General features: G+C 42.1%; 1 protein-coding gene across 1 annotated transcript in view; it reads left to right on the top strand.

Moving 5' to 3' along the window:
- Positions 1 to 23443, top strand: part of FLVCR2 (FLVCR heme transporter 2) — a 100488-nt gene that overhangs the window by 65733 nt on the left and 11312 nt on the right. The window contains exons 4-5 of the mRNA XM_007941349.1: positions 18286 to 18353; positions 21235 to 21338. Of these exons, the coding sequence (XP_007939540.1) occupies positions 18286 to 18353; positions 21235 to 21338 (172 nt within the window). The remainder of the gene's footprint in view (positions 1 to 18285; positions 18354 to 21234; positions 21339 to 23443) is intronic.

The raw sequence follows: 23443 nt of genomic DNA, 5'->3' as shown, positions 1-23443 counted from the left end.
CCTCAAAACTCACGTCTACATGTCACCACAGTAGGACAAACCGACAGACAAGTTTGTCCTGCTGTTGGAGACCTCTCGTATCCCCCCCCACCTGGGTCAATGTGGCTGACTGTAGCCTCCATATCACCATTTAATCCATTGGTTAATGTTTGATTAAAATCAAGTGTGTTACTCGCTCCAAAACAAAACAACAACAAAAAACTCACTGCCATTGAGTTGAGTCAGACTCATAGTGACCCTCCTTGGGTTTCTGAGGAGTATCTCTAGGGAGGTAGATTGCCCTGTCTTCCTTCTGATTAGCAGTCAAATGCCATAGCACTATGCCACCAGAGCTCCCATAACTTGCTCAGTAACCATATAAAAATGAAAAATGAATATACTCCTTGGAGAGAACAATCATGGGAGAATAGAAGGGCTGTACATGCAAAGGGAGAGAACTCAGGGGGCAAGAGTGCATGGAGCAAAGGCCACAGGGAAAAGGTAACTATGGGGAGAAAGTAGAAGGGGATCTGTTGCATTGTGGGAAATTGCAGTAATGTCATGAGACAAAGTATATGTGAGCTGCTGTGTGGAAAGTGAATTTGCTCTGTAAACTTTCGCCCATATCACAATTTAAAAAAAAAAATGAAAAATGAGATTGATTTTAAATGACTTACTCTTAGTGAAATGCCAGTTGGCTACAATCTTATGTTTTCTGTAGGCTCACATACAATGTATTTCATAACAACAATGGCATTTACTGTGTGCTAAGTGCTCTGGTGATATAGTGGGTAAGGCATTTGGCTGCTAACCAGAATGTTGATGGTTCAAACCCATCAGCTGCTCCATGGGAGGAAGATGAGGCAATTTACTTCTATAAAGATTTATAGCCTTAGAAACCCAATGGGGGTCACTATGAGTCAGAATTTACCTGATGGCATTGGTTTTTGCAAGTGCTTTTCAAAGGAGGTCTAGTGGTATAGTGGTTAAAGCATTTGGCTGCTAACCCAAAGGTGGGCAGTTCAAACTCACCAGGAATTCTGCAGGATAAAGATGAGGCAATCTGCTTCCCTAAATATTTACAGCCTTTTCCTGTGGTGTTCTACTCCATCCTATAGGGTCACTATGAGTTAGAAGGCAATGGGTCTTGGATTTAGAAGTACTTTTTCATATATGAGTTCATTTGATTCCCACCACACTTATTGTAGGAGCTCTGGTAGCATAGTGCCTAAGGCACTTGACTGCTAACCAGGAGGCTGGCGGTTCAAACCCACCAGCCACTCCTCGGAAGGAAGGTTGGGCAATCCTACTTCTGTAGTGATAACTGCCTCGGAAACCCAAGGAGGGGTCACTATGAGTCGGGCCGACTCGATGGCAAATAACAACAACAACACATTTATTGGAGGTAAGTTATTATAACTATCCCCATTTAACAGATGAAGAAACTCAAATTCAGAGAGATTAGATAACTTTCCCAGGGTCCCACAACTTTTAAGTATCAGAGCCAGGTTTCCAATTCCAAAGCCAGTGCTCTTAATGACTATTCCATAATTGACAAAATCCTTTCTAGAATTCACTTTAGGCTCATCAGTTCCCTTTATGATAATTGAAGTGTTATCTGCTGGGGCACTGGATAGGAGATAGTATGATCCACAGTCAGGTGGCTTCCCATCTGCAATGGCTCTAGATGACTGGATTAGTTTTTAAGATCTCCATTCCTGATTCTTTTTAGTTTCTTAGTTATCTTTGAGTATGTTTCTGCATTCATCACAATATAGAGACAAAGTTTATAACACTTGGAGATGTCCAGCTAAGGAGATTGTAAGTTATCCCTCACTGGGTGGTATTCAGTCATGTTGTTGTTGTCGTTGTTATGTGCCGTTGAGTCTGACCTGACTCATAACGATCTCCCCTTGGGTTTCCGAGGCAGTATCGCTACGGAAGTAGATTGCCCCATCTTTCTTTCAAGGAGTGGCTGGTGAGTTTGAACTGCCAGCCTTCTGCTTAGCAGTCAAGTGCCTTAGGCACTATGCTACCAGAGCTCTTATTCAATCATAGATGAGACCAACTACTAGGTGATGTGGGGAATCTCAGACTATAGATAGGTGGTGAAACCAGATGACTTTGAGGTCTTTTCCACTCAGGATTCTGTGATGCTAAGAACTTTCACTTTTCCTCATGGTTAATCATCTTGAGTGCATTGATCTTTGACAACTATAATTTTTTTTTTTTTCTAATCTCTGTCACAGGTGAATTGAGGCCTATTTGGGATTACAGGACAGATGAGCATTTAATAAATGTTTTCTAAGGATGAGGATGGTGGACATAGCTGGGAAATGCTTCCATTCTGGAGGCTGTGGCCTTCAGTGCTGAAGGCAGGGCCAATTCACTGACCCATGAAAGCAAGAAACAAAATCAAATTGTACAAAGAACCTAGTTGCTTCTGGGCATTGAGGGGTTCCACTCTGGGTTATGTTGTGCGGAGCAAAGCAACTCCTTCCCCTCCTCTCTTGCATGGCCAGCTACTTATATAGTCTTTAGTCTGGCAGAATGGCTTTAATCCTATGCTTCTGAACACTGGTTTTTTTTTTTTTTTTAATCTGTTTTGTGAAATGGCAAAACAGGAAGTAAATAAGGGAGAACTTCTGGAATGATGGTGTAAGGACCTTTAGAGAATCTGCTTCTCCCTAGAAGCAACAAGAACACTGGCCAGAAGGGTCAAAATCAGTGTTTTTAGCGCTCTTAACCAAAGACTTATAACAATCTGAGGAGCACTGATTCAAGAAAGTGACTGATGTCAGTAAGAACAGTGAGCTTTGAGTTTTAACTTGCTCTGTTCTGATCCCCCTTTCCCAGGCTCTGCAGTAGTCTTGAAAACCCACAGCTTCACAACTATGATTGCTGAAAACCAGCAGACTTGGAGTTCCTTTAAAGCCCGGTGCCCAGAGAGTTGTCTTTATTTGACCTGACTTAATGCTTGCTCAGTGCAGGGAGGGTGGGCTATTTCCAAAGTGTTTGTTGAAAACAGAGGCATGAAGAATGAGATGTCTGTAGTGGCTTTGAAAAGCTCCAAAATATTCCCGGGGATCTAAAAGGCTATACCTGTGTGCAGGACTATGCATATGTCCAGGAAATATATGAGAAGTCCCTGAACTTTCACACTGGATAATCTTGAGGTTCTGTACAAGCAGGAAGTAAAGGACAAGGCAGAATTGTCAATTGCCTGCTTAAATATTAAAGGCATGCCTCAGTACACACACAGAGTTTCTTGGCAAATGGTAGGAGACTTATTGGTTCAAGGCATTTAAGGAAATCTCTGCCAGTCATTATCCTACCACTGAGTGGAAACGTCACTACCCATACATGACAGAGAATACAGACTTTATAGATGTAGTCTGAGAAAGTCACTAAACAAACAGCAGCAACAACAAATCAGGGTTGTCAACATTATGTTATTTAAAATGTCCAGTTTTCCTCCATCCAGAACAAAGGAGAATGAAGAGAATCAAAGACACATGGGAAAAATTAGTCCAAAGGACTTCAGCCTCCATGGCACTGAGACCAGAAGAACTAGATGGTGCCCAGCTACCCCTGCTGACTGCTGTGAGGGGATCACATTAGAAGGTCTTGGGCAGAGTGGGAGGAAAATGTGGAACAAAACTCAAAATCATGAAAAGGCCAGGCTTATGGGTTGGATAGAGACTATGCTCTTGCTTACTCTTCAGACCTGAAACTGAACTCATTCTTGTAGCTCAATTTTCAGTCAAACAATAGAGAGGTCTACAAGATGAACAATAACTGTAAACTTTTACCCACATCACAATAAAAAATTGTTTTTTTCCCTCAAATTCAGAGATTTGAAAAATAATAAAAAGTAAAATGCCTAGTTTTCAGCAATAAGTGTAAGACATGAAAAGAAATAGGAGAACATGGCCCATACAGAGGAAAAAAAAAATAATAATAAGCTGATAGAAACTGTACCTGAAAAAGCCCAGACATTGGACTTCCTAGAAAAAGATTGTAAATGAACTATTATAAATATGTTCAAAGAACAGTTATTGTTGTTAGATGCTGTCAAGCTAGTTCTGACTAATGGTGACCTTATGTCCAAGAGAATGAAACACTGCCCAGTCCTGTGCCACCTTCACAATCATTGCTATGTGTGAGCCCATGTTGCAGCCACTGTGGCAATCCATCTCCTTCATGATCTTCCTCTTGTTTGCTGCCTTCTACTTTACCAAGCACGATGCCCTTCTCCAGGGACTGGTCCCTAATGAGAACATGTACGTGAGACAAAGTCTCGCCACCTTTGGAGCATTCTGTCTGTACTTCATCCAAGACAGATTTTTTTTGTTCTTCAGGAATTATACTATTGTATACATATTATATGTTCAGTATTCTTCACCAATACCATAATTCAAAGGCATCCATTCTTCTTGGGTCTTCCTTCAGATACTCAGTTTTCACATGCATATAAGGTGATTGAAAATACCATGGTTTGGGTCAGGCACATCTTAGTCCTCAAGGTGACATTTTTGCTTTTTAACACTTTAAGGAGGCCTTTAGCAGATTTTCCCAATGCAATATGTCATTTGGTTTCTTGACTGCTGCCTCCATGAGCATTGGTCATGGATCCAAGGAAAATGAAATCCTTGACAACTTCAATACTTTCAATACTTCAATACTTTTTATTATGATATTGTTGTTGGGTGCCATCAAGACATCTCCGACTCATAACAACCCTATGTACAACAGAACAAAACAGTGCCTGGTCCTGTGCCAGCCTCACAATCCTTGCTATACTTGAGCCCATCGTTGCAGCCACTGTGTCAATCATCTTCTTGAGGGTCTTCCCCTTTTTAGTTGACCCTCCACTTTACCAAGCATGATATCCTTCTCCAGGGCATGGTCTCTTCTGACAACATGACCAAAGTGGGTGAGATGAAGTCTGGTCATTCTCTCTTCCAAGGACCATTCTGGGTGTACTTCTTCCAGGACAGATTTGTTAACTGTTTTGCTGTACATGGTACTTTCAGTATTCTTTGCCAACACCACAACTCAAAAGCATCAACTCTTCTTAGGTCTTCCTTATTCATTGTCTAGCAGCTCATGCATATGAGGCAATTGAAAATACCGTGGGTTGGTTAGGTGCACCTTAGTCTTCAAGGAGACATCTTTGCTTTTAGCACTTGAAAAAGGTCTTTTGCAGCAGATTTACCCAATGCAATATGTCTTCTGATGTCTTGACTGCTACTTCCATGGGTATTGATTGTAGAACCAAGTAATACGAAGTCTTTGACAACTTCAGTCTTTTCTCCATTTATAGTAATGCTGCTAATTGGTCCAGTTGTGAGGATTTTTGTTTTCTTTATGTTGAGGTGTAATCATACTGCAGACTAGTCTTCAATCTTCATCAGTAAGTGCTTCAAGTCATCCTCACTTTCAGCAAGCAAAGTTGTGTTGTCTGTGTATTGCAGGTTGTTAATGAGTCTTCCTCCCATCCTGTTGCCATGTTCTTCTTCTTATGGTCCAGCTTCCCAGATTACTTGTTCAGCACACAGATTGAATAAGTATGGTGAAAGGATACAATCCCTTCTTGATTTTAAACCATGCAGCATCCCCTTGTTCTCTTCTAATGACAGCCTCCTGGTCTATGTATAGGTTCCTCATGAGCAAAATCAAGTGTTCTGGAATTTCCATTCTTCTCAAAGTTATCCATCATTTGTTATGATCCACACAAACAAATACTTTTGCATAGTCAATAAAGCACAAGTAAACATCTTTCTTGTATTCTTTGCTTTGAGACAAGATCCATCTGACATCAGCAATGATATCCCTTGTTCCACATCCTCTTCTGAATCCACCTTGCATTTCTGGAAGTTCTTTGTCAATATACTGCTGCATCCATTTTTGAATTATCTTCAGTAAGATTTTACTTTCATGTGATATAAGTGATATTGTTCAATAATGTCCACATTCATTGGGATCACCTTTCTTTGGAATGGGTACAAATATGGATCTCTTCCAGTCAGTTGGCCAGGTAGCTCTTGGTGTAGCCAAGTGAGTGCCTCCAGTTCGGCATCTGTTTTCTGAAACATCTCAATGGGTATTTCATCAATTCCTGGAGCCTTGTTTTTCACCAATTCCTTCAGTGCAGCTTCGACTTCTTCCTTCAATACCATTGGTTCTTGATCATATGCCACCTCCTGAAATGGATGAACATCAACCAGTTATTTTTGGTACAGTGACTCTTTGTGTTCCATCCATCTTCTTTTGATGTTTCCTGCATCATTCAATATATTGCCCATAGAATGTTTCAATATTGCAACTCGAGGCTTAAATTTTTCTTCAGTTCCTTCAGCTTGAGAAATGCTGAGTGTGTTCTTCCCTTTTGGTTTTCTAACTCAAGGTCTTTTCACATTTCATTATAATAATTGACCTTGTCTGCTCGAGCTGCTCTTTGAAATCTTCTGTTCAGCTCTTTTATCTTGTCATTTCTTTCATTTGCTTTAACTACTCTCCATTCAAGGCCAAGTTTCAGAGTTTCTTCTGGCATCCATTTTGGTCTTTTCTTCCTTTCCTGTTTTTTTAATGACCTTTTGCTTTCTTCATGGATGATGTTCTTGATGTCATCCCACAATTGCTCTGGGTTTTCGTCATTGGTGTTCAATGCATCAAATCTATTCTTTAAATGGTCTCTGAATTCAGGAGGGATATAGTCAAGGTAATATTTTGTCTCTCATGCACTTGCTTTAATTGTCTTCAGCTTCAACTTGAACTTGCATATGGACATTTGATGGTCTATTCCACAGTCAGCTCCTGGCCTTGTTTTGGCTGAAGAAGGGAGTTTCTCCATTGCTTCTTCCCATAGATGTAGTCAGTCTGATTCCTTTGTACTCCATCTGGTGAAGTCCATGTGTATAGCCACTGTTTGTGTTGTTGATAAAAGTTATTTGCAATTAATAAGTTATTGATCTTGCAAAATTCTATCATGTGATCCCCAGCGTTATTTCTATCACCAAGGCCCTATTTTCCCACTACAAGTTATTCTTCTTTGTTTCCAACTTTTGCATTCCAATCACCAGTGATAATTAACACATCTCAATTGCATGTTCAGTCAATTTCTGACTGCAGAAGTTGGTAACAATCTTCAATTTCCTTGTCTTTGGCTTTGGTGGTTGGTGCGTAAATTTGAGTAATAGTGGTATTAATTGGTTTTCCTTGTAGGTGTATGGATATTGTCCTATCACTAACAGCATTGCACCTCAGGATAGATCTCGGAACATTCTTTGTGATGATGAATGCCATGCCATTCCTTGTCAATTTGTCATTCTTGGCATAGTAGATCATATGGGAGCTCTGGTAGCGTAGTGCCTAAAGCACTTGACTGCTAACCACAAGGCTGGCAGTTCAAACCCACCAGCCACTCCTCAGAAGGAAGGTTGGGCAATCTACTTCTGTAGTGATACCACTCAGAAACCCAAGGAGGGGTTGCTATGAGTCGGGTCTGACTCAATGGACATAACAACAACAACAACAACATGGTTGTCTTATTTAAAATGGCCCAAACTGGTCCATTTCAGATCACTAATGACTAGGATATCAATCTTTATGCATTCCATTTAATTTTTGACAATTTCCAATTTTCCTAGATTCACACTTTGTACGTTCCATTTTCTGATTATTAATGGATGTTTGTAGCTGTTTCTTCTCATTTTGAGTCATGCCACATCAGCAAATGGAGGTTCTGAAAGCTTTACTCTATCCACATCATTCAGGTTGGCTCTACTCTGGGAAGGCAGCTCTTATCCAATTGTATCTTGAGTGCCCTCTGACCTGAGGGGCTCATCTCCTGGCATTATATCAGACAGTGTTTCAGGGCTATTCGTAAAGTTTTCCAGTAATATATCTGACCGTGTTTCACTGCTATTCATAAGATTTTCACTGGCCAATTCTTTGAGAAGTAGATGGCCTCTTCCTTCTTCTGAGTCTGTCCTAGTCTGGAATCTCTGCTGAAACCTGTCCACCCTGTTGGCATTTGAAACACTGGTGGCATAGTCTCCAGCCTCATAGCAACATGCAAGCCACCACAGTATGACAAATTGACAGTCAAGTTCATCTCTCTTAGCTGTTCCAAACCATTCCACTCACTTCCTAGTCTCCCTCAGCTGTTCCAAACTGCTCTGCTTGCTTCCTGGTCTCCCTTAGCTGTTCCAAACTGCCACTGGCTCACTTCCTAGTCTCCATTTATTATGGTGTTGCTTATGGGTCTAGTTGTGAGGATTTTTGTTTTCTAAATGTTAAGGTGTAATCCATATTGTAGGCAATGGTCTTTGATTTTCATCAGTAAGTGCTTCAAGTCCTCTTCACTGTCAATAAACAAGATTGTGTCATCTACATATTGTAGGGCTGTTAATGAGTATTCCCCAATTTTCATGCTCCATTATTATTCTTATAGTCCAGCTTCTTGTATTATTTGCTCAGCATACAGATTAAATAAGTATGGTGGAAAGATACAACCCTGACACACACCTTTCTTTATTTTAAACCATGCAGTATCCCCTTGTTCTGTTCAATTGACAGCCTCTTGGTCTATGTACAGTTTCCACATGACCACAATTAAGTGTTCTGGATTTGCCATTCTTTGCAGTGTTATGCATAATTTGCTATGATCCACACAGTCAAATACTTTTGTATAGTCAAAAAACGCAGGTAAACATCTTTTTGGTATTCTCTGCTTTCAGCCAAGATCTATCTGACATCAGCAATGATACCCTTTTTTCATGTCCTGTTCTGATCTGACTTAAATTTCTGGCAATTCCTTATTGATGTACTGCTGCAAGCATTTTTTAGTTATCTTCAGCATAATTGTACTTGCATGTGATATTGTTTGATAATTTCCATATTCTGATGGATCACTACCTTTCTTTGGAATAGACATTGCATAGAAATCTCTTCCAGTTGGCTGGCCAGGTAGTTGTCTTCCAGATTTCTTGGTATAGATGAGTAAACACTTCTGGCACTGCATCCATCGGTTGAAACATATCAATCGGTATTCTGCCAATTCCTAGAACCTTGTTTCCACCAATGCCTTCAGTGCAGCTTGTATTTCTTCCTTCAGTACCAATAGTGCCATTGGTTCTTGATCATATACTACCTCCTGAAATGACTGAATATTGACCAATACAATGAATCTGTGTATTCCTTCCATCTTCTTTTGATGCTTCATGTAGCGTTCAATTGTTTGCCCATAAAATCCTCCAATATTACAACTCAGGGCTTGAATTTTTCAGTTCTTTCACCTTGAGAAATGCTGATTGTGTTCTTCCTTTTGGTTTTCTACCTCCAGGTGTTTGTACATTTCACTATAATACTTTGTCTTCTTAAACTGCCCTTTGAAATCTTCTGTTCAGCTCTTTTACTTCATCATTTCTTCTTTTTGCTTTGTTGTTGTTGTTATGTGCCGTTGAGTCGGACCCAACTCATAGCGACCCTTCCTTGGGTTTCCAAGGCAGTGTCACTATGGAAGTAGATTTCCCAACCTTCCTTTCGAGAAGTGGTTGGTGGGTTTGAACCGCCAGCCTTCTGGTTAGCAGTCAAGTGCCTTAGGCACTATGCTACCAGAGCTCCTTTTTGCTATAGCTCTTTTTGCTTTAGCTACTCCTATTTGAGAGCAAATTTCAGTCTCTTCTGACATCAATTTATTCTTTTTTTTTCTTTTCTGTCTTTTAAATGGCCTTTTGCTTTCTTCATGTATGATGTCCTTGATGTCATCCCACCACTTCTGTCCTCTTCAGTCATTATTGTTCAGTGTGTCAAATCTTGAGATGGTGTCTACATTCAGGTGGATTATAATAAAGGTTGTACTTTGGCTCTCATGGACTTGTTTTAATTTTCTTCAGGTTCATCTTGAACTTGCACATGAGCAGTTCATGGTCTGTTCTGCAGTAGGCCCTGGCCTTGTTCTGACTGATGATATTGAGCTTCTCCATCATCTTTTTCCACAGATGTAGTCTATTTGATTCCTGTGCATTCCATCTGGTGAGGTCCACATCACCGTTTATGTTGTTGAAAAAAGGTATTTCCAATGAATAAATTGCTGGTCTTGCAAAATACTATCATGGGATCTCCTGTGTCATTTCTATCACCAAGGGCATATTTTCCAACTACCAATCTTCCTTCTCCTTTGTTTCCAGTTTGCATTTCAATCACAAGTGACTATCAATGCAGCTTGAGTGCATTTTTGTTCAGTTTCAGACTATAGAAGTTGTTCATCTTTAATTTCATCATCTTTGACAGTAGTGATTGGTGAATAAAATTCAATAATAGCTGTATTTATTGGTCTACCTTGTAAGCATTTGGATATTATCCTATCACTGATAATGTTGTACTTCAGGGTAGATCTTGAAATGTTTTTTCTGATGATGAATGTGACACCATTCCTCTTCTAAATGGCCACGACCAGTCCATTTCCACTCACTAATGGCTAGGATATCAATATTTAAGCATTCCACTTTATTTTTGACTACTTTCAATTTTCCTTGATTTCATACATTCCACATTCTGATTATTAATGGATGTTTGCAGCTGTTTCTTCTCATTTGGAGTCATGCCAAATTAGCCAATGAAGGTCTCAAAAACTTTACTCCATTCACATCTTGAAGATCAACTTTACTTTGAGAACATAGCTCTTCTCTAGTCATATTTTGAGTGCCTTCCAACTTGAGGGGCTCATCTTTTGGCATTATGTCAGATAGTGTTCCACTGGTGTTCATAAGTTTTTCACTGGCCAGTTTTTTCAGAAGTAGATTACAGGTCTTTCCTCCCAATCTTTCTTAGTCTGGAAGCTCCACTGAAACCGTCCACCATGGTGACTCTGCTGACATTGGAAATACCAGTGGCACAGCTTCCAGCCTCACAGCAGAACATAAGCCACCACATATGACAAAATGGCAGAGGAGTGGTAGTAAAGAACTAGAGGAAACAATTAAAGGAAAATATGAGAATTAGGTCTCACCAAATAGAGAATAGAAGCTCTAGTGGCATAGTGCTTACGTCACTTGACTGCTAACCAGAAGGCTGGCGGTTCAAACCCACCAGCCACTCCTTGGAAGGAAGATTGGGCAATCTACTTCTGTAGTGATACCGCTTTGGAAACCCAAGGAGGGGTCACTATGAGTCGGATCCAACTCAAAAGCAATGAGTTTGGTTTGGTTTAAATAGAGAATATCAACAAAGAGACAAATTATAACAAAGAACCAAATAGAAATTCTGGAGCTGAAAAGTGAAATAACTGAAATGAGAAGTTCAGTAAAGGGCTGAACAGCAGATATGAACTGGTAGAAGAAAGAGTCAGTGAACTTGAAGATAAGTCCAATGAGGTTATATAGTCTGAAGAATGGAAAGAAGAAAGAACTAAGAAAAATGGACAGAGTCTCTGAGACCTGTGGGACACCATTAAGCATAACAACATATGTATAATGCAAGCCCCATAAGGAGAGAGAAAGAAAAAGAAGTAAATTGACAGTTAAATGGAAATGGTGTAAAGTAGAAAAACAATTCGCTTCTGAGCCTTCTAGAAATAATTCATCCATTGTAATATAGATATAAATTATTAGCATTTATTTCAAAGTCCTAGAATTATTCAAGTGAGAGGGATTTAAATTAATCTGGATATTTGAACACATTTTGTTAAGTCAGAGAATCACAAACTCAGTTTCCATGGTGTTGTGGTTACCTAGTGCCGCTTCGACAGGAATATATACCACAAATGGGATGGCCTTAACAAACAGGCGTTTATTCTTACAATTTGGAGGATTTAAGTCCAAGTTCAAAGTGCCAAGCTCTAGGGGCTGGGTGAAAGCCCCTCAACCTTGGGGTCCAGTTCTGCCTCTTGCTCCCGGCTCACTGGAGCTAGAGGCATTTCTTCATTCAGACAGCTGCAGGCTGCTGAGGCTGAGAAGCCCCAAGGTTGACAAGTAAAAAGGCACAGTCCCGATGTTACCAAACCACATGGCAGGCCATTAACTTAAGTCCATGGTAAGTCCCAAGGTTGGCAGAGCATAGCAGGCTGCTGAGCAATGACATGGCTACATGCAGGGTCCAAGCGTGCCCTAGGCTAGAGACCATTCTCCAAGCTTCTCCTTATATACAGGAAGCAGACCACATCCCAAAGGCAGCTACTCAGCTGCTTGTGTTAGATCCCACCATGGAGTTGATTACCTGTCTCATCATGGGGAATAACTACCACCAGCTGCCCAGCCACTCAACCAGGCCCAGCCAAGCTGACACACAAACATAACTGCCACACATGCTATAGAATTGGACTTGGTGACAAGGCCCTTTGCCAGGAAGAAATGATTCGTAGACTAAATTGCCAGTTTGGGTAAAATATTTATTGAACCATTCATTACTGTGTGTTAGATACCATGTTAAGTTCTTTACATGTCTTATCACATTTAATCTTCAAAAGAAATCTATGACATTAATTCTTTACTATTCCAGTTTACACGTGAGGAAACTGAGGTTCTGAGACACCCAGTTTCTTGCCCACAGTAGGACAATAAGCAAGCAACAGAATTTAGATTTAAACTTCTGTCTGATGCTGAAGCCTATTTTCCTAACCACTGTACCATTTTGCCACCCCATGCAGGAAAACACCTCTTAGAGATGATCAGGGCTCTTCTCTTAGCTCCACGAGACTGAGTTTTCTTTTTAGTGTACTGTGGGAATGTGTCCTTCCTTAGATTCAGTCCTTCAGACCAGTTGTCTGGGGGGTGGTTTATTGCAAGGTGAGGATTTGGAGTTTTAGGATCTTACAAGAAGGACCTACTACTGTACATTGACTAGCCAATTTTGGGATTTGGGGATGATGGGGTTTTAGCTCCAATGTGTGTCTCTAAAATTTGTAGGTCACGTAGTGGTGGTGTTTGGCACTCAGTCCACCCAAGAATTTCTGCTTTCTTCTCCCACTGTCTGTTCTGAATTAAAAACAGACAAAACCTAAGAAAACAAAAGAGAGACAGGGGGAGAAAGAGAGATACTGAGAGCTTGATTTTAAAGAATTGGCTCACATAATTAAGGGGAGCTGTCAAGTCTAAAATCTGTAAGGACAGGGTGGCAGGCTAGAAACTCAGGAAAGAATTGATGTTGTAGTCTTGAGTTTTTAATCTGCAGGACAGTCCTAGGGCAAGCTGGCAGGCTGGGCACTCAGGCAGGAGTTGATGTTACAGTCTTGAGGCAGAATTCTTTATTCTCCCAGAAATCTCAGAATTTACTCTTAAGGCTTTCAAACTGCTTTGTTGAGGCTCACCTACATTATCAAGTGTAATTTTCTTTACTTAAGGGCAACTGACTGCAAATGTTAAGCATATCTACAAAATACTTTCATAGCAACATCTAGACTAGTATTTGACCCAGTAACTGGGCACCATAGCCTAACTAGGTTCACACATAAACTAGCCATCCTAGTCTCTGTCTTCCTATTCCCACTAAAGTTTCCGGTTGAGCTTTGAAGAGAAAATTGCTTCATGCTTTATTATTGTGTATATGATGTTCATATTTTGCTTTGAATTGTATGCACTTAGGAGCGTGTAGTTGGGATCAAGCATATGATAGAATTGCACAGGTACATTTGCTGAGTGTGGGAGGGCATGTCTTGGAGTAAGAGTCTTGAATGCTGAACAGAGGAGTTGAGAATTGGCATAATAAGAAATGAGAGAGCTGAATTTTGATGTCACTTCTTCCAGTTAATGAGTGTACCACCTTCACCCATCCTTGTGCCCATCCTTTTCCTCTCTAATACCTTCCCCATCAGAAAATAATAATACCATTTGCTTTTCATTGGAGTATTCTGAATGGGAAGTGAAAGCTTTGAAAGCAACTGAGAATAAAGACACTGCATGCATCCAAATTGTTATTGTGTTGGTAAGCTTTTGCTGATTTCCAACATTCTTTCTTTGATCTGAACTCAATGTCACCAAGTAGGGAGTATCTCTCCAGTAGCTGGTGGTATGTCCAATATTGTACTTGTGGCTTTCTAAGTGATTCTCCAAGCTGCTGAGTCAGCTGCCCAGAGGTGATTTGCAGAGATGCCATTGAAGGCTTTGGAGGAAATCCAGGGTCCAAGTATTGCTAGTCCTTCTCTAGAGGTTTCTGCACCCACCCCCATCTGCCCTCCAGAGGTATGGTTGAGAGATAAAATAATGACCAGTTAAATTTGAAATTTAGATAAGTAACATTTTATTATTATTTAGTATAAGCATGTCCCATGCAGTACTTGGCACATAAAATGAAAAAATGTATATATATTCCATGTTTATCTGAATTTCACATTTTACCAGGCATGCTGTGACTTGTTTTGATTACTTTCTTTCTGTGTCTCTAGGCCTTACTTTCATATATCTTTTCACTAATATCATAAATCTGTCATGTTAAAAAGAATTGTGAAGAGCTTCCTCTTTTGGAGAATGTCCTCAAAGAGAATACTTTTTCCATGATTTCCCCAGCTTTGCCTGCAGCCATGCTTCTCCATAATCTTAAAATGGGGACAGACATCTGAAATCAGAGTCTCAAATCCTGCATCCTGAGCTTCATCTTCCCTTGGGACCCTCAAGAGTTTTCCCTTTCCACACCTATGTGGGCCTGTTGTTGTTAGGTGCTATTGAGTTGGTTCCGACTCAGCAACCCTGTGTACAACAGAAGGAAACATGCCCGGTCTTGCACCATCCTCACAAGCATTGCTATGTTGAGTCCATAGTTGCAGCCACTATGTCAGTCTGTCTCATTGAGAGTCTTCCTCTTTTTCACTGACCCTCTACTTTACCAAGCGTGATATCCTTCTCCACGGACTGTCCCCTCTTGATAACATGTCCAAAGTGCATGAGATAAAATCTCACCATCCTGGCTTCTTAGGAGCATTCTGGTTGTACTTCTTCCAAGCAGATTTGTTCATTCTTCTGGCAGTCCATGGTATATTCAATATTCTTTGCCAACACCATAATTCAAAGGCATCAGTTCGCCTGCAGTCTTCTCTTATTTGGGTGTGCATATGTCTGTTCTTGTCATGGCTCTCACTTCTTTAGGATATATGCCTAGTGATAGAACAGCTGGGTCAAATGGTATTTCTAATTCCAACTTTTTAAGGAATCGCCATACTGCTTTCCACAGTGGTTGTACCATTTTGCAGTCCCATCAGCAGTGTATGAGAGTCCCAATCTCTCCACATCCATACCAGCATTTGTTATTTTCTGTTGAACTTTGCTTCTAATACTGGGGCAAGATGGTACTCGTTGTTTTGATTTGCATCTCTCTAATGGCTAATGTTTGTGAGCATTTCTTCATATGTTTGTTGGCCACCTGAATATCCTCCTTGGTGAAGTGTCTATTCATGTCTTCTGCCAATTTTTAATTGGATTATGCCTTTGAGTTGACTCCAACTCATAGTGACCCTATAGGACAGAGTAGAACTGCCCCCAGAGGTTTCCAAGGCTGTAAATCTTTATGGAAGCAGACTACAACATCTTTTCCCTGCAGAGCAGGTGGTGGGTTCAAACCACTGACCTTTTGGTTAGCAGCCAAACTCTTAACCACTGCACTACCAGGCTTTCTTGCCTACTCCTGTTAGAGCTCTAGAAGCTCTGGTGGCATAGTGCCTAAGGCATTTGACTGCTAACCAGAACAGTTCAAACCCACCAGCCACTCCTTGGAAGGAAGATGGGGCAATCTACTTCTGTAGTGATACTGCCTCGGAAACTCAAGGAGGGGTCGCTGTGAGTTGGATCCGACTCTAGGGCAGTGAGTTTGGTTTTTTGCTCTGGTAGCATAGTGGCTAAGACACTTGCCTGCTAACCAGACGGCTGGCGGTTCAAACCCACCAGCCACTCCTCGGAAGGAAGGTTGGGCAATCCTACTTCCATAGTGATACTGCCTCGGAAACCCAAGGAGGGGTCGCTATGAGTCGGGTTTGACTCGACGGCACGTAACAACAACAACAACAAGCTGAGAGCAGCCCTTCCACCTGAAGCTGAGACCTTAACTTAGAGCATTCCTTGCCCCTTGCAGTGTTAGGCTAAGAAAAGACTCTCAGAGAGGAACTATTTTCTGGAATGTGTTTCCTTATGGGTGGGCCTCCTTAAAGTGGCTGGATGTCTGGTATGAAGGTATGCTTGTTGAATAAGAGCCTCAAAGTCCTCATGACTATCAGTCTGGCAGTTGTGGTTGTCTGGTGAGACTTCTGGGTTTGTTGATTACTGTGGCCCTGAACTCCTCAGCAGTCTGCAGCCTTGTTGCATCTGAGATCAACTGCTGGGAGAGTCTGGGATCCAAAGAAATTGTTCTGTGACCTGAAATGAGAAATCCTTGTTTAGAGAATCAGTTTCAGGGAACTGTATAATAGAGTGGGAGTCCCTTAGTGTTGCAAACAGTTAATGCACTCAACAAAAGGTTCTAGTCTACCCCAAAAGGCAGAAGAAAAGCCTAGCTATCAACTTTCAAAAAATCAGCCATTGAAAACCTTGTAGAGCACTGTTCTATTCTGACACTCCAGGGGTCACCATGAGTCAGAATCGACTGGAAGGCTACTGGTTAGAGAGTGGTTAAAAGAGAGGACTGGGGAGCCACAAGGTCTGGATTCAAATCCTGGCATAGGGCGTAGGGAATGGTGAAAAAAAAAAAAAACAAACAACAACAAAAAATACACCTTCTTTCATCTTTTGCATAAGAATTTGACCTTAGTTAACTTTGTAACCTATTTCCCTGGGAACCTGATAAAGGGAGCTTGTTGGCTATGTTCAGGCAAGGTTGCTTATGATAAAGGTGACCTTGGATGGGTAAAGGGCACCTGGGCAGGGACACCTATCCACATCTGCTGAAAGCCATTCTTTGTGCTTCCCTGAGTATAGTAATTTTTTCACTGGCCTGTCCTTTATGGGGATCCTGGAAGTTATGCTTCTGGAGGTGTTGTAAGTGTGAGGGTCTAAGGGTGGTTGCCATCCCTACTGTCTCCTTGCGTATGATGAGGGTACAACAGGAATAGCTCCTGGTCGTGTGGACCATGGTATGGACTGGTGCTTATAGGCTGGTTCTGTTGAAGAGGAGTGCCTTAGGCTACCCACCAACAAACTCTCTGTCCAGTCTTAAACCCTTCTAAGTAAATCCAATATCAGGTATACCTGTGCTAGTCTTGTGAGGCTCAATTATTAGTGAAAGACCCTTGATGGGCCTTACAGAGTGAATTCTGGCAAACTTTTTATCTCTATGTTACCTACCCTATTGCATGGGGTAGGGAGCAATACCTACCTTATAGGTTTGTCTTAAGGATTATAATGTGCTTAGAACAGTGTCTAATACATAAATGTGTATGCTGCCATTGTTGTTGGTGCCATTATTATTGAATGCAGGCCTGGAGGCCCTTTCTCCTCTGGGCCCAGGACCTTCTGGGCTTGTAACTCACTCTGTGGCTTCAGGCACATGACCTCATTCTCTAAAGACATAGGTTTTTTGGGGTATATTCTAGGTACTCCATTTCTTTGTTAAATAAATAGATGAATTAGGAGAGTTCACTTAATGCCCTTTATGTCTCTTCTGATTTTGAATACATAAGATTTTTGTGTGACATTGAATTAGAAAAAAAGTTGAAGGAGGAATGGGGAAAAGAGGGGAGAAACCACTTTTAGAGGAAGTAGCATTAGGAGTCAGAGGTCAGAGGTCTGGAATAGACTGGAAAGGGGATAAGCATCATCAGGAGGAGTTAGAGGGCATCCAGTAATCTCACTGACCCATAAAACAAAAAACCAAGTCAGGTACCAACAAGTCAACTCTGACTCTTGGCGACCCCGTGTGTGCAAAGTAGAACTGAACTCCACTGGGTTTTGGTGGTGATCTTTTGGAAGTAGATAGCCAGTCCTTTCCTCCAAGTACTTGTGGGTGGGCTTGGACTGCCAACCTTTCAGTTAGTAGCCCAACATTTAACCATTGGGATCACCACCCAGGGACTTAGAGAGGGAGGTAGAAGATTCTGACCCTAGAGAAATTCTTTACAAGAGTCTTTGTTTCCAGGGCCAAAAGGATCAGAAGGCAGAGGTGTTTGGCTACAAAAAGGTTAAAAATGACTGCAGTTGGTTGTTTTGAAGTATTTCTTTGGGGAAGACTGCAAAGTAGCATCATCCCTGGAATTTTGAGGACACTGCTTACAGTGGCAGTGGTGCTAAGGATTGCTGGCCTCCCGAACCCCTGGGGGAAGGAGTTAGCAATGGCGCCAGACAAGGCTGACCCTCATACTGTGTGTTTTTTCCCTCCCTCCTTCAGGTCTGAATGCTGGTGCTTTTTATGCCTTGTCCACTCTACTGAATCGCATGGTGATCTCGCACTACCCGGTAAGGGAGTTCCCCAGACATGCTGGGCTCAGAGAATATGAGGTCCATGTCTTTCTCCAGAAGCCAGCACCAGTTAGCTCTCAGCACCCCAGTTCTAGGCAGCATGGTATGGTGCTGTGCTTATGTGATTTGGAGGGAGATGGCCCTGGGTCTAAACTCTACCTCTGGTGGTACTACATTGTGTGCTGATGTGATGGTGACAGCCCAGTTAGTGTCTCTGAGCTCTTATTTTTGCTTCTGGAAAGAAAGCATATATATATATATATATATATATATATATATATGTATGTATCAGAGTGCTTAGAATGAGCCTGATTGCAAGATAATTTTTAGTATTAGAAAGTAAATAATACCACGTTTGTGTGTATTTATGTATTGTGCATAGTAAATATGTACAGGAAATCACATATGAAATATTGAATTTGTAAAATAAGAGAATTGTTTAATTTTGAACTCTTGATTGCTTAACTTGAAAGCTTTGTAATAATATTTTCAGGAACAGAAAGACAAAGAGAGGTACATGGGAGGTACAGACAACAAAGATACCCTTTTGCACATACAGTACTGCGTTGTCAGTGAAGGCAAATGTGGGTATAAGGGTGGATAGATGGGTGGACAGGCTGAACTATTAGGTATGTCTATGAAGCAGGGAGTGTACACAAGAACAAGTATAGGGTTGGCAGACAAAGGTCGTATAAGTTTATGTGTATGATCAGAATTCCCAGGTGTATAGTAGAGCTGACAAGAGGCAAGGTTGTAGTCATTGCTTGGTCACAGCCAGCTACCCAGAGGGACCGAGTAGTTGAACCTGTGGGCTTGGGACCATAGTCACAGGGGACATCAAGCTCAATTGGCATAACATACTACACAACACATTGTTCCACCTCCTACTTTAGCAAGTAGCAACTGGGATCTTAAAAGCTTGCAAGCTGCCATCTGGATGCAATGATGGGTCTCTCCTCGTCTAGAGCAAAGAAGAATGAAGAAAAGCAAAAACTCATGGATACAATCAGTCCTAGCGATTGGTACACCATTCAATCCACAGCCTATACGACTGTGAGACCAGAAGAACTAGATGGTGCCCAGCTACCAATGTCAACCACTTGGAAGGGGATCTATGTAGGAGATCCTGGATAGAGAGGGAGAACAATGTGGAATAAAACTCAAAATCATTTGGAGAAAAAAAAGGGGGGGTGGGGACCAGGTTTGCTGGTCGATAGAGCCTGGTGGAACCACTGAGACTATGGCCCCTAGCTGCCCTTCAGGTCTGAAATTGAACCCATACCTGTGGCTTCCAGCCAAACAAAAGACAAGCATATGAGTTGAACATGTACCTGAGGTAGATACACTCCTTGGCGAGAACAATCGTGGGAGAAAGAAGGGCTGTTTATGCACAGGGAGACAGCTCAGGGGGCAGGAGGGCCTCGAGGGATGGATACAGGGAAGATGTAATTATCAGGAGGAAGTGAGAGGGGAGCTGTTGCATTTTGGTAAATTGTGGTCAGTGTCATGAGACAAAGTGTATGTGAACTGCTGTATGGAAAGTGAATTTGCTCTGTAAATTTCCACCCAAATACAATTTAAAAAAAAAAAAAAAGTAATAGTAAAGCAACAAATGGCAGTGGGGAAAAATATATATATATATATTTCCAGGACCAGTAATGACTGGATGCTTAGGGATGGGATACTGAGGTCCTGGAGTAAGGACTACCTAGGTCCAACCCTCTTTTGAAAAGACTAGGATCTCACAAAGTCTGTGGATGGTGCAAATGGTTAAGCGTTCAACTATAAACTGGAAGGCTGGCTGTTCAAACCTACCCAGAGATGCCTCGGAAGAAAGGACTTGTGATTTTCTTCCAAAAGGTCACAGCCTTGAAAACCCTATGGAGTGCCATCATGTTTTGCCCACATGAGTTACCATGAGTTGGAATCGGCTTGATGGCAATGGTTTTGGTTTAGGGTCTCACACTTGCAGAAGTGGTGGATCATTATGACTAAGTGTTCCAGTTCTGAAGTTTAGCAGGTCTGCAGTTAATACTGTGTGACCTTGGGCTAGTAAGTTAATCTCTCTGTGCCTCAGTTCCTTCATCTGTAGTGTGGGGATGCTGATTCCTAACCTAATGGTGAGGAATTGTGAGAATTAGGTGAGGAATTGTGAGAATTAAATGAGATAATGATATAAAATCCTCAGTCTGGTGACAAGCTCATTCTAAGCACTCAAACACACACATATATATAATTATTATCTTCCTGTTCTTCCAGCCACTGACTACTCAAAAGAACCTAAGAATGGAATATTTGCACATAATATTTCAGTTTCCCCATCTGTGAATTGGGAATAAGTGATAAATAAAAGAGAGAAGGGTTGTTGTAAGAATCAAAATTTTAAAATCTATTTAAAGGAGGTTTTAAGGACAGAATGTGGTTCACCCTGTCACCCAGCATCCAATACCATGTGTGCACATCTGGAATTATATGATGTTGAGGGGAGCAACTCTTCTAGAGTTCTCGTCCCATGGGCACCCTCTTACAGGTCATCTTACCCTGATATTTTCTGAGAATTAGCTCAACTGGAGCTAATGTAAGGAGCCCAGGTAGTGCAGTGGTTGAGTGCTCAGCTGCTAACCAAAAGGTCTGCAGTTTGAACGCACCAGCTATTCCATGGGAGAGAAAGATGTGGGAGTCTGCTTCTATAAAGATTTACAGCCTTAGAAACCCTGTGGGGAAGTTCTGCCCTGCCCTATAGGTTGCTATGAGTCGGAACTGACTCAATGGCAATGGGTTTGGTTTGGTTTTGGAGCCCACATGACTTGCCTTTGCCCCTTCACCTCATGGTCTCTACCCTCTGTCTGCTGGGTGACCTTTGGGGCTGTGATTTCAGGGAGAGGAAGTCAATGCTGGAAGAATTGGTCTGACCATCGTTCTTGCAGGGATGCTCGGGGCCATGATCTCAGGCATCTGGCTGGATAGATCCAAAACCTACAAGTAAGTGACTCCTCCTCTGGGAGTGGGAATTGGAGGACCCATGTTTGTAAATGACATATCTGTTAGCAATATGGGTCCAAACATTTGAGTACAGCGGTTGGGAGTCTGAGTGGTCAAGCTAGCAGTTCACATTTATCTTCTCTGAGTCTCAGTTTCCTCATTTCTAGAATGAGGGAAGCAATACCTGTCCTGTGGGGATCTTAGGAGGATTAGAACTAATGGACATGAAGGCTGAGCTCAGTGCTCAATGTAGAATGCATATTCATCATCTAGTGATAAATGTAGAAAAGATGTTGGAAAGTGTAGAAACTCCAAAGTGTGGAGATGAGGAGGTAATGTCACTACCCTGTTCCCATGGTTCCCTTTTAGATGCTGTGGCGATAACCAAAGTACTCTACGGTTAGTCTAGTTTGTAGCATATTATCTTGAAATTAGAGTCACTGGGTGGTATAAATGGTTAAGCGTACTGCAATGTTGGAGGTTTGAGTTTACCCAGACGTACCTTGGAAGAAAGGCTTACTCCGTACACAGCATAGTTCTACTCTGACACACATGGGGGTGCCATAGATTGGAATTGACATGATGGCAACTTTACCCGCCCCCCTCCAGTCTCACAATTGCTTATACTTGTTGGTAAATACTGTGATGTGTTCTGGCCCTGACTGCCCAATTCAATTCTGAAAGCCCATAGCAGTCTTGCTGAGATCTTCATGCATGCCAGGGTAACTCAGGGGTGCATATTAGAAATACAGGTTCCTGGTCCCTACCCCCATGTGTGCCATTTCAGCAAGGGAATCTGCATTTGTATAAAGCAACCTTGGCTTCAGTTCAGTAGCCACCCTTGCCGAACGTGCACCGGAGGACAGAGGTCCAACATCCTTCTCTTCATGTTGCATCCTTCCAATGTTCTGCATGCGCTGGGTGCTCAATTAACGCTGGCTGACGGGGCGGCTGACAGGGTTGTCTTGTGCTGAGGCAGGGTGGCATTCCAGGCTGCTTTGTCAAGGCCTCTAAAGTTCTCAGTGTCTGGAGGCGACAGACAGTGGCAGACCTGTTCTCTGCCACACAAACCCGCTTCTGTGTGGCCCTAGTCAGACCAGGTCCCACTCTGACCACCCTAATCAAAGGCCAATTGAGGCCATCCCCAGGGATGTGGCCACCACGATTAACACAAGGAGGAGCCTGGCTCGGCTTAATTACCCCTGGTGGAGCCTGGCTGCCGTCTCATCTCTGCCATCTATAGTTGGTTGCTTTGGCCAGACATGAGGGCAGTGAGGACTGGTCACTCCCTACCAAGGGAACAGCAGTGTCCCTTTTCCGGGGCTTGCTCTCCAGCAGGAGAAGGGGAGATTGGAATGTGGGCTGGGCTGGGACGTGGGCAGCTGGAGGAATCAGATGAATTAGACAATACAATGAAGGGGCTGGGCACGACACTTCCTCAGCCTTCTTCAGAACCTAGATGTCACTACTTCTGAGTGTCTTTTGATGTCTAAATCCAACAGTCAGCATGAGTCACCAACCAAGACAGAGGAAGGACAACTCTTGGCAGGATGAGAGCGCCCTGGGTTCTGGTCATTTTGGTGCCAATTCTCATTCCTAACCAAACAAACAAATAAAACCAGTTGCCATTGAGTTAATTCCAACTAATGTCAATACCATGTGAATCAAAGTAGCCTGTGCTCCATAGGGTTGTCAGTGGCTGGTATTTGGAAACATCCTTGCCTTTCTTCTGAGATGCATCTGAGTGGACTCGAACCACCTACCTAATGCTCCCAGATTTGTCCAGTTTGGTTTGGAGGCCAGAACTTGGGTGGTGAGGTCCCTTTATCTCAGGCTGGGGCTACAGATAGGTTTTCTAAACTGGTCTGTGGTTTAAGAAGAAATTATGGTTAAACAGAGAAGGCCCCCTCCTCCAAGAAAAAAAAAAAAAAAACAACCAGACCAGCTTATGGTGAGCATGGGAGGGGGGTCAGTGAAAAAAACTAGTGTTGGTGAAGTTGTTTGCTACAGGGTGGGTGAGAGTAGAAGGAGGGGAGTAGAATGATGGAAGAAGGGAACCTTGTACCCTCAGCAGCTGCTTTGAACCACTGAGTGAGAAGGGCATC

Source organism: Orycteropus afer, unplaced genomic scaffold (assembly GCF_000298275.1).
Source record: "Orycteropus afer afer isolate SDZICR_OR568_19922 unplaced genomic scaffold, OryAfe1.0 scaffold00079, whole genome shotgun sequence".
NCBI classification, from domain to species: Eukaryota; Metazoa; Chordata; class Mammalia; order Tubulidentata; family Orycteropodidae; genus Orycteropus; species Orycteropus afer.
Note: the sequence above shows the minus strand (reverse complement) of the source record. Positions and strands in the feature narration are given on the sequence as shown.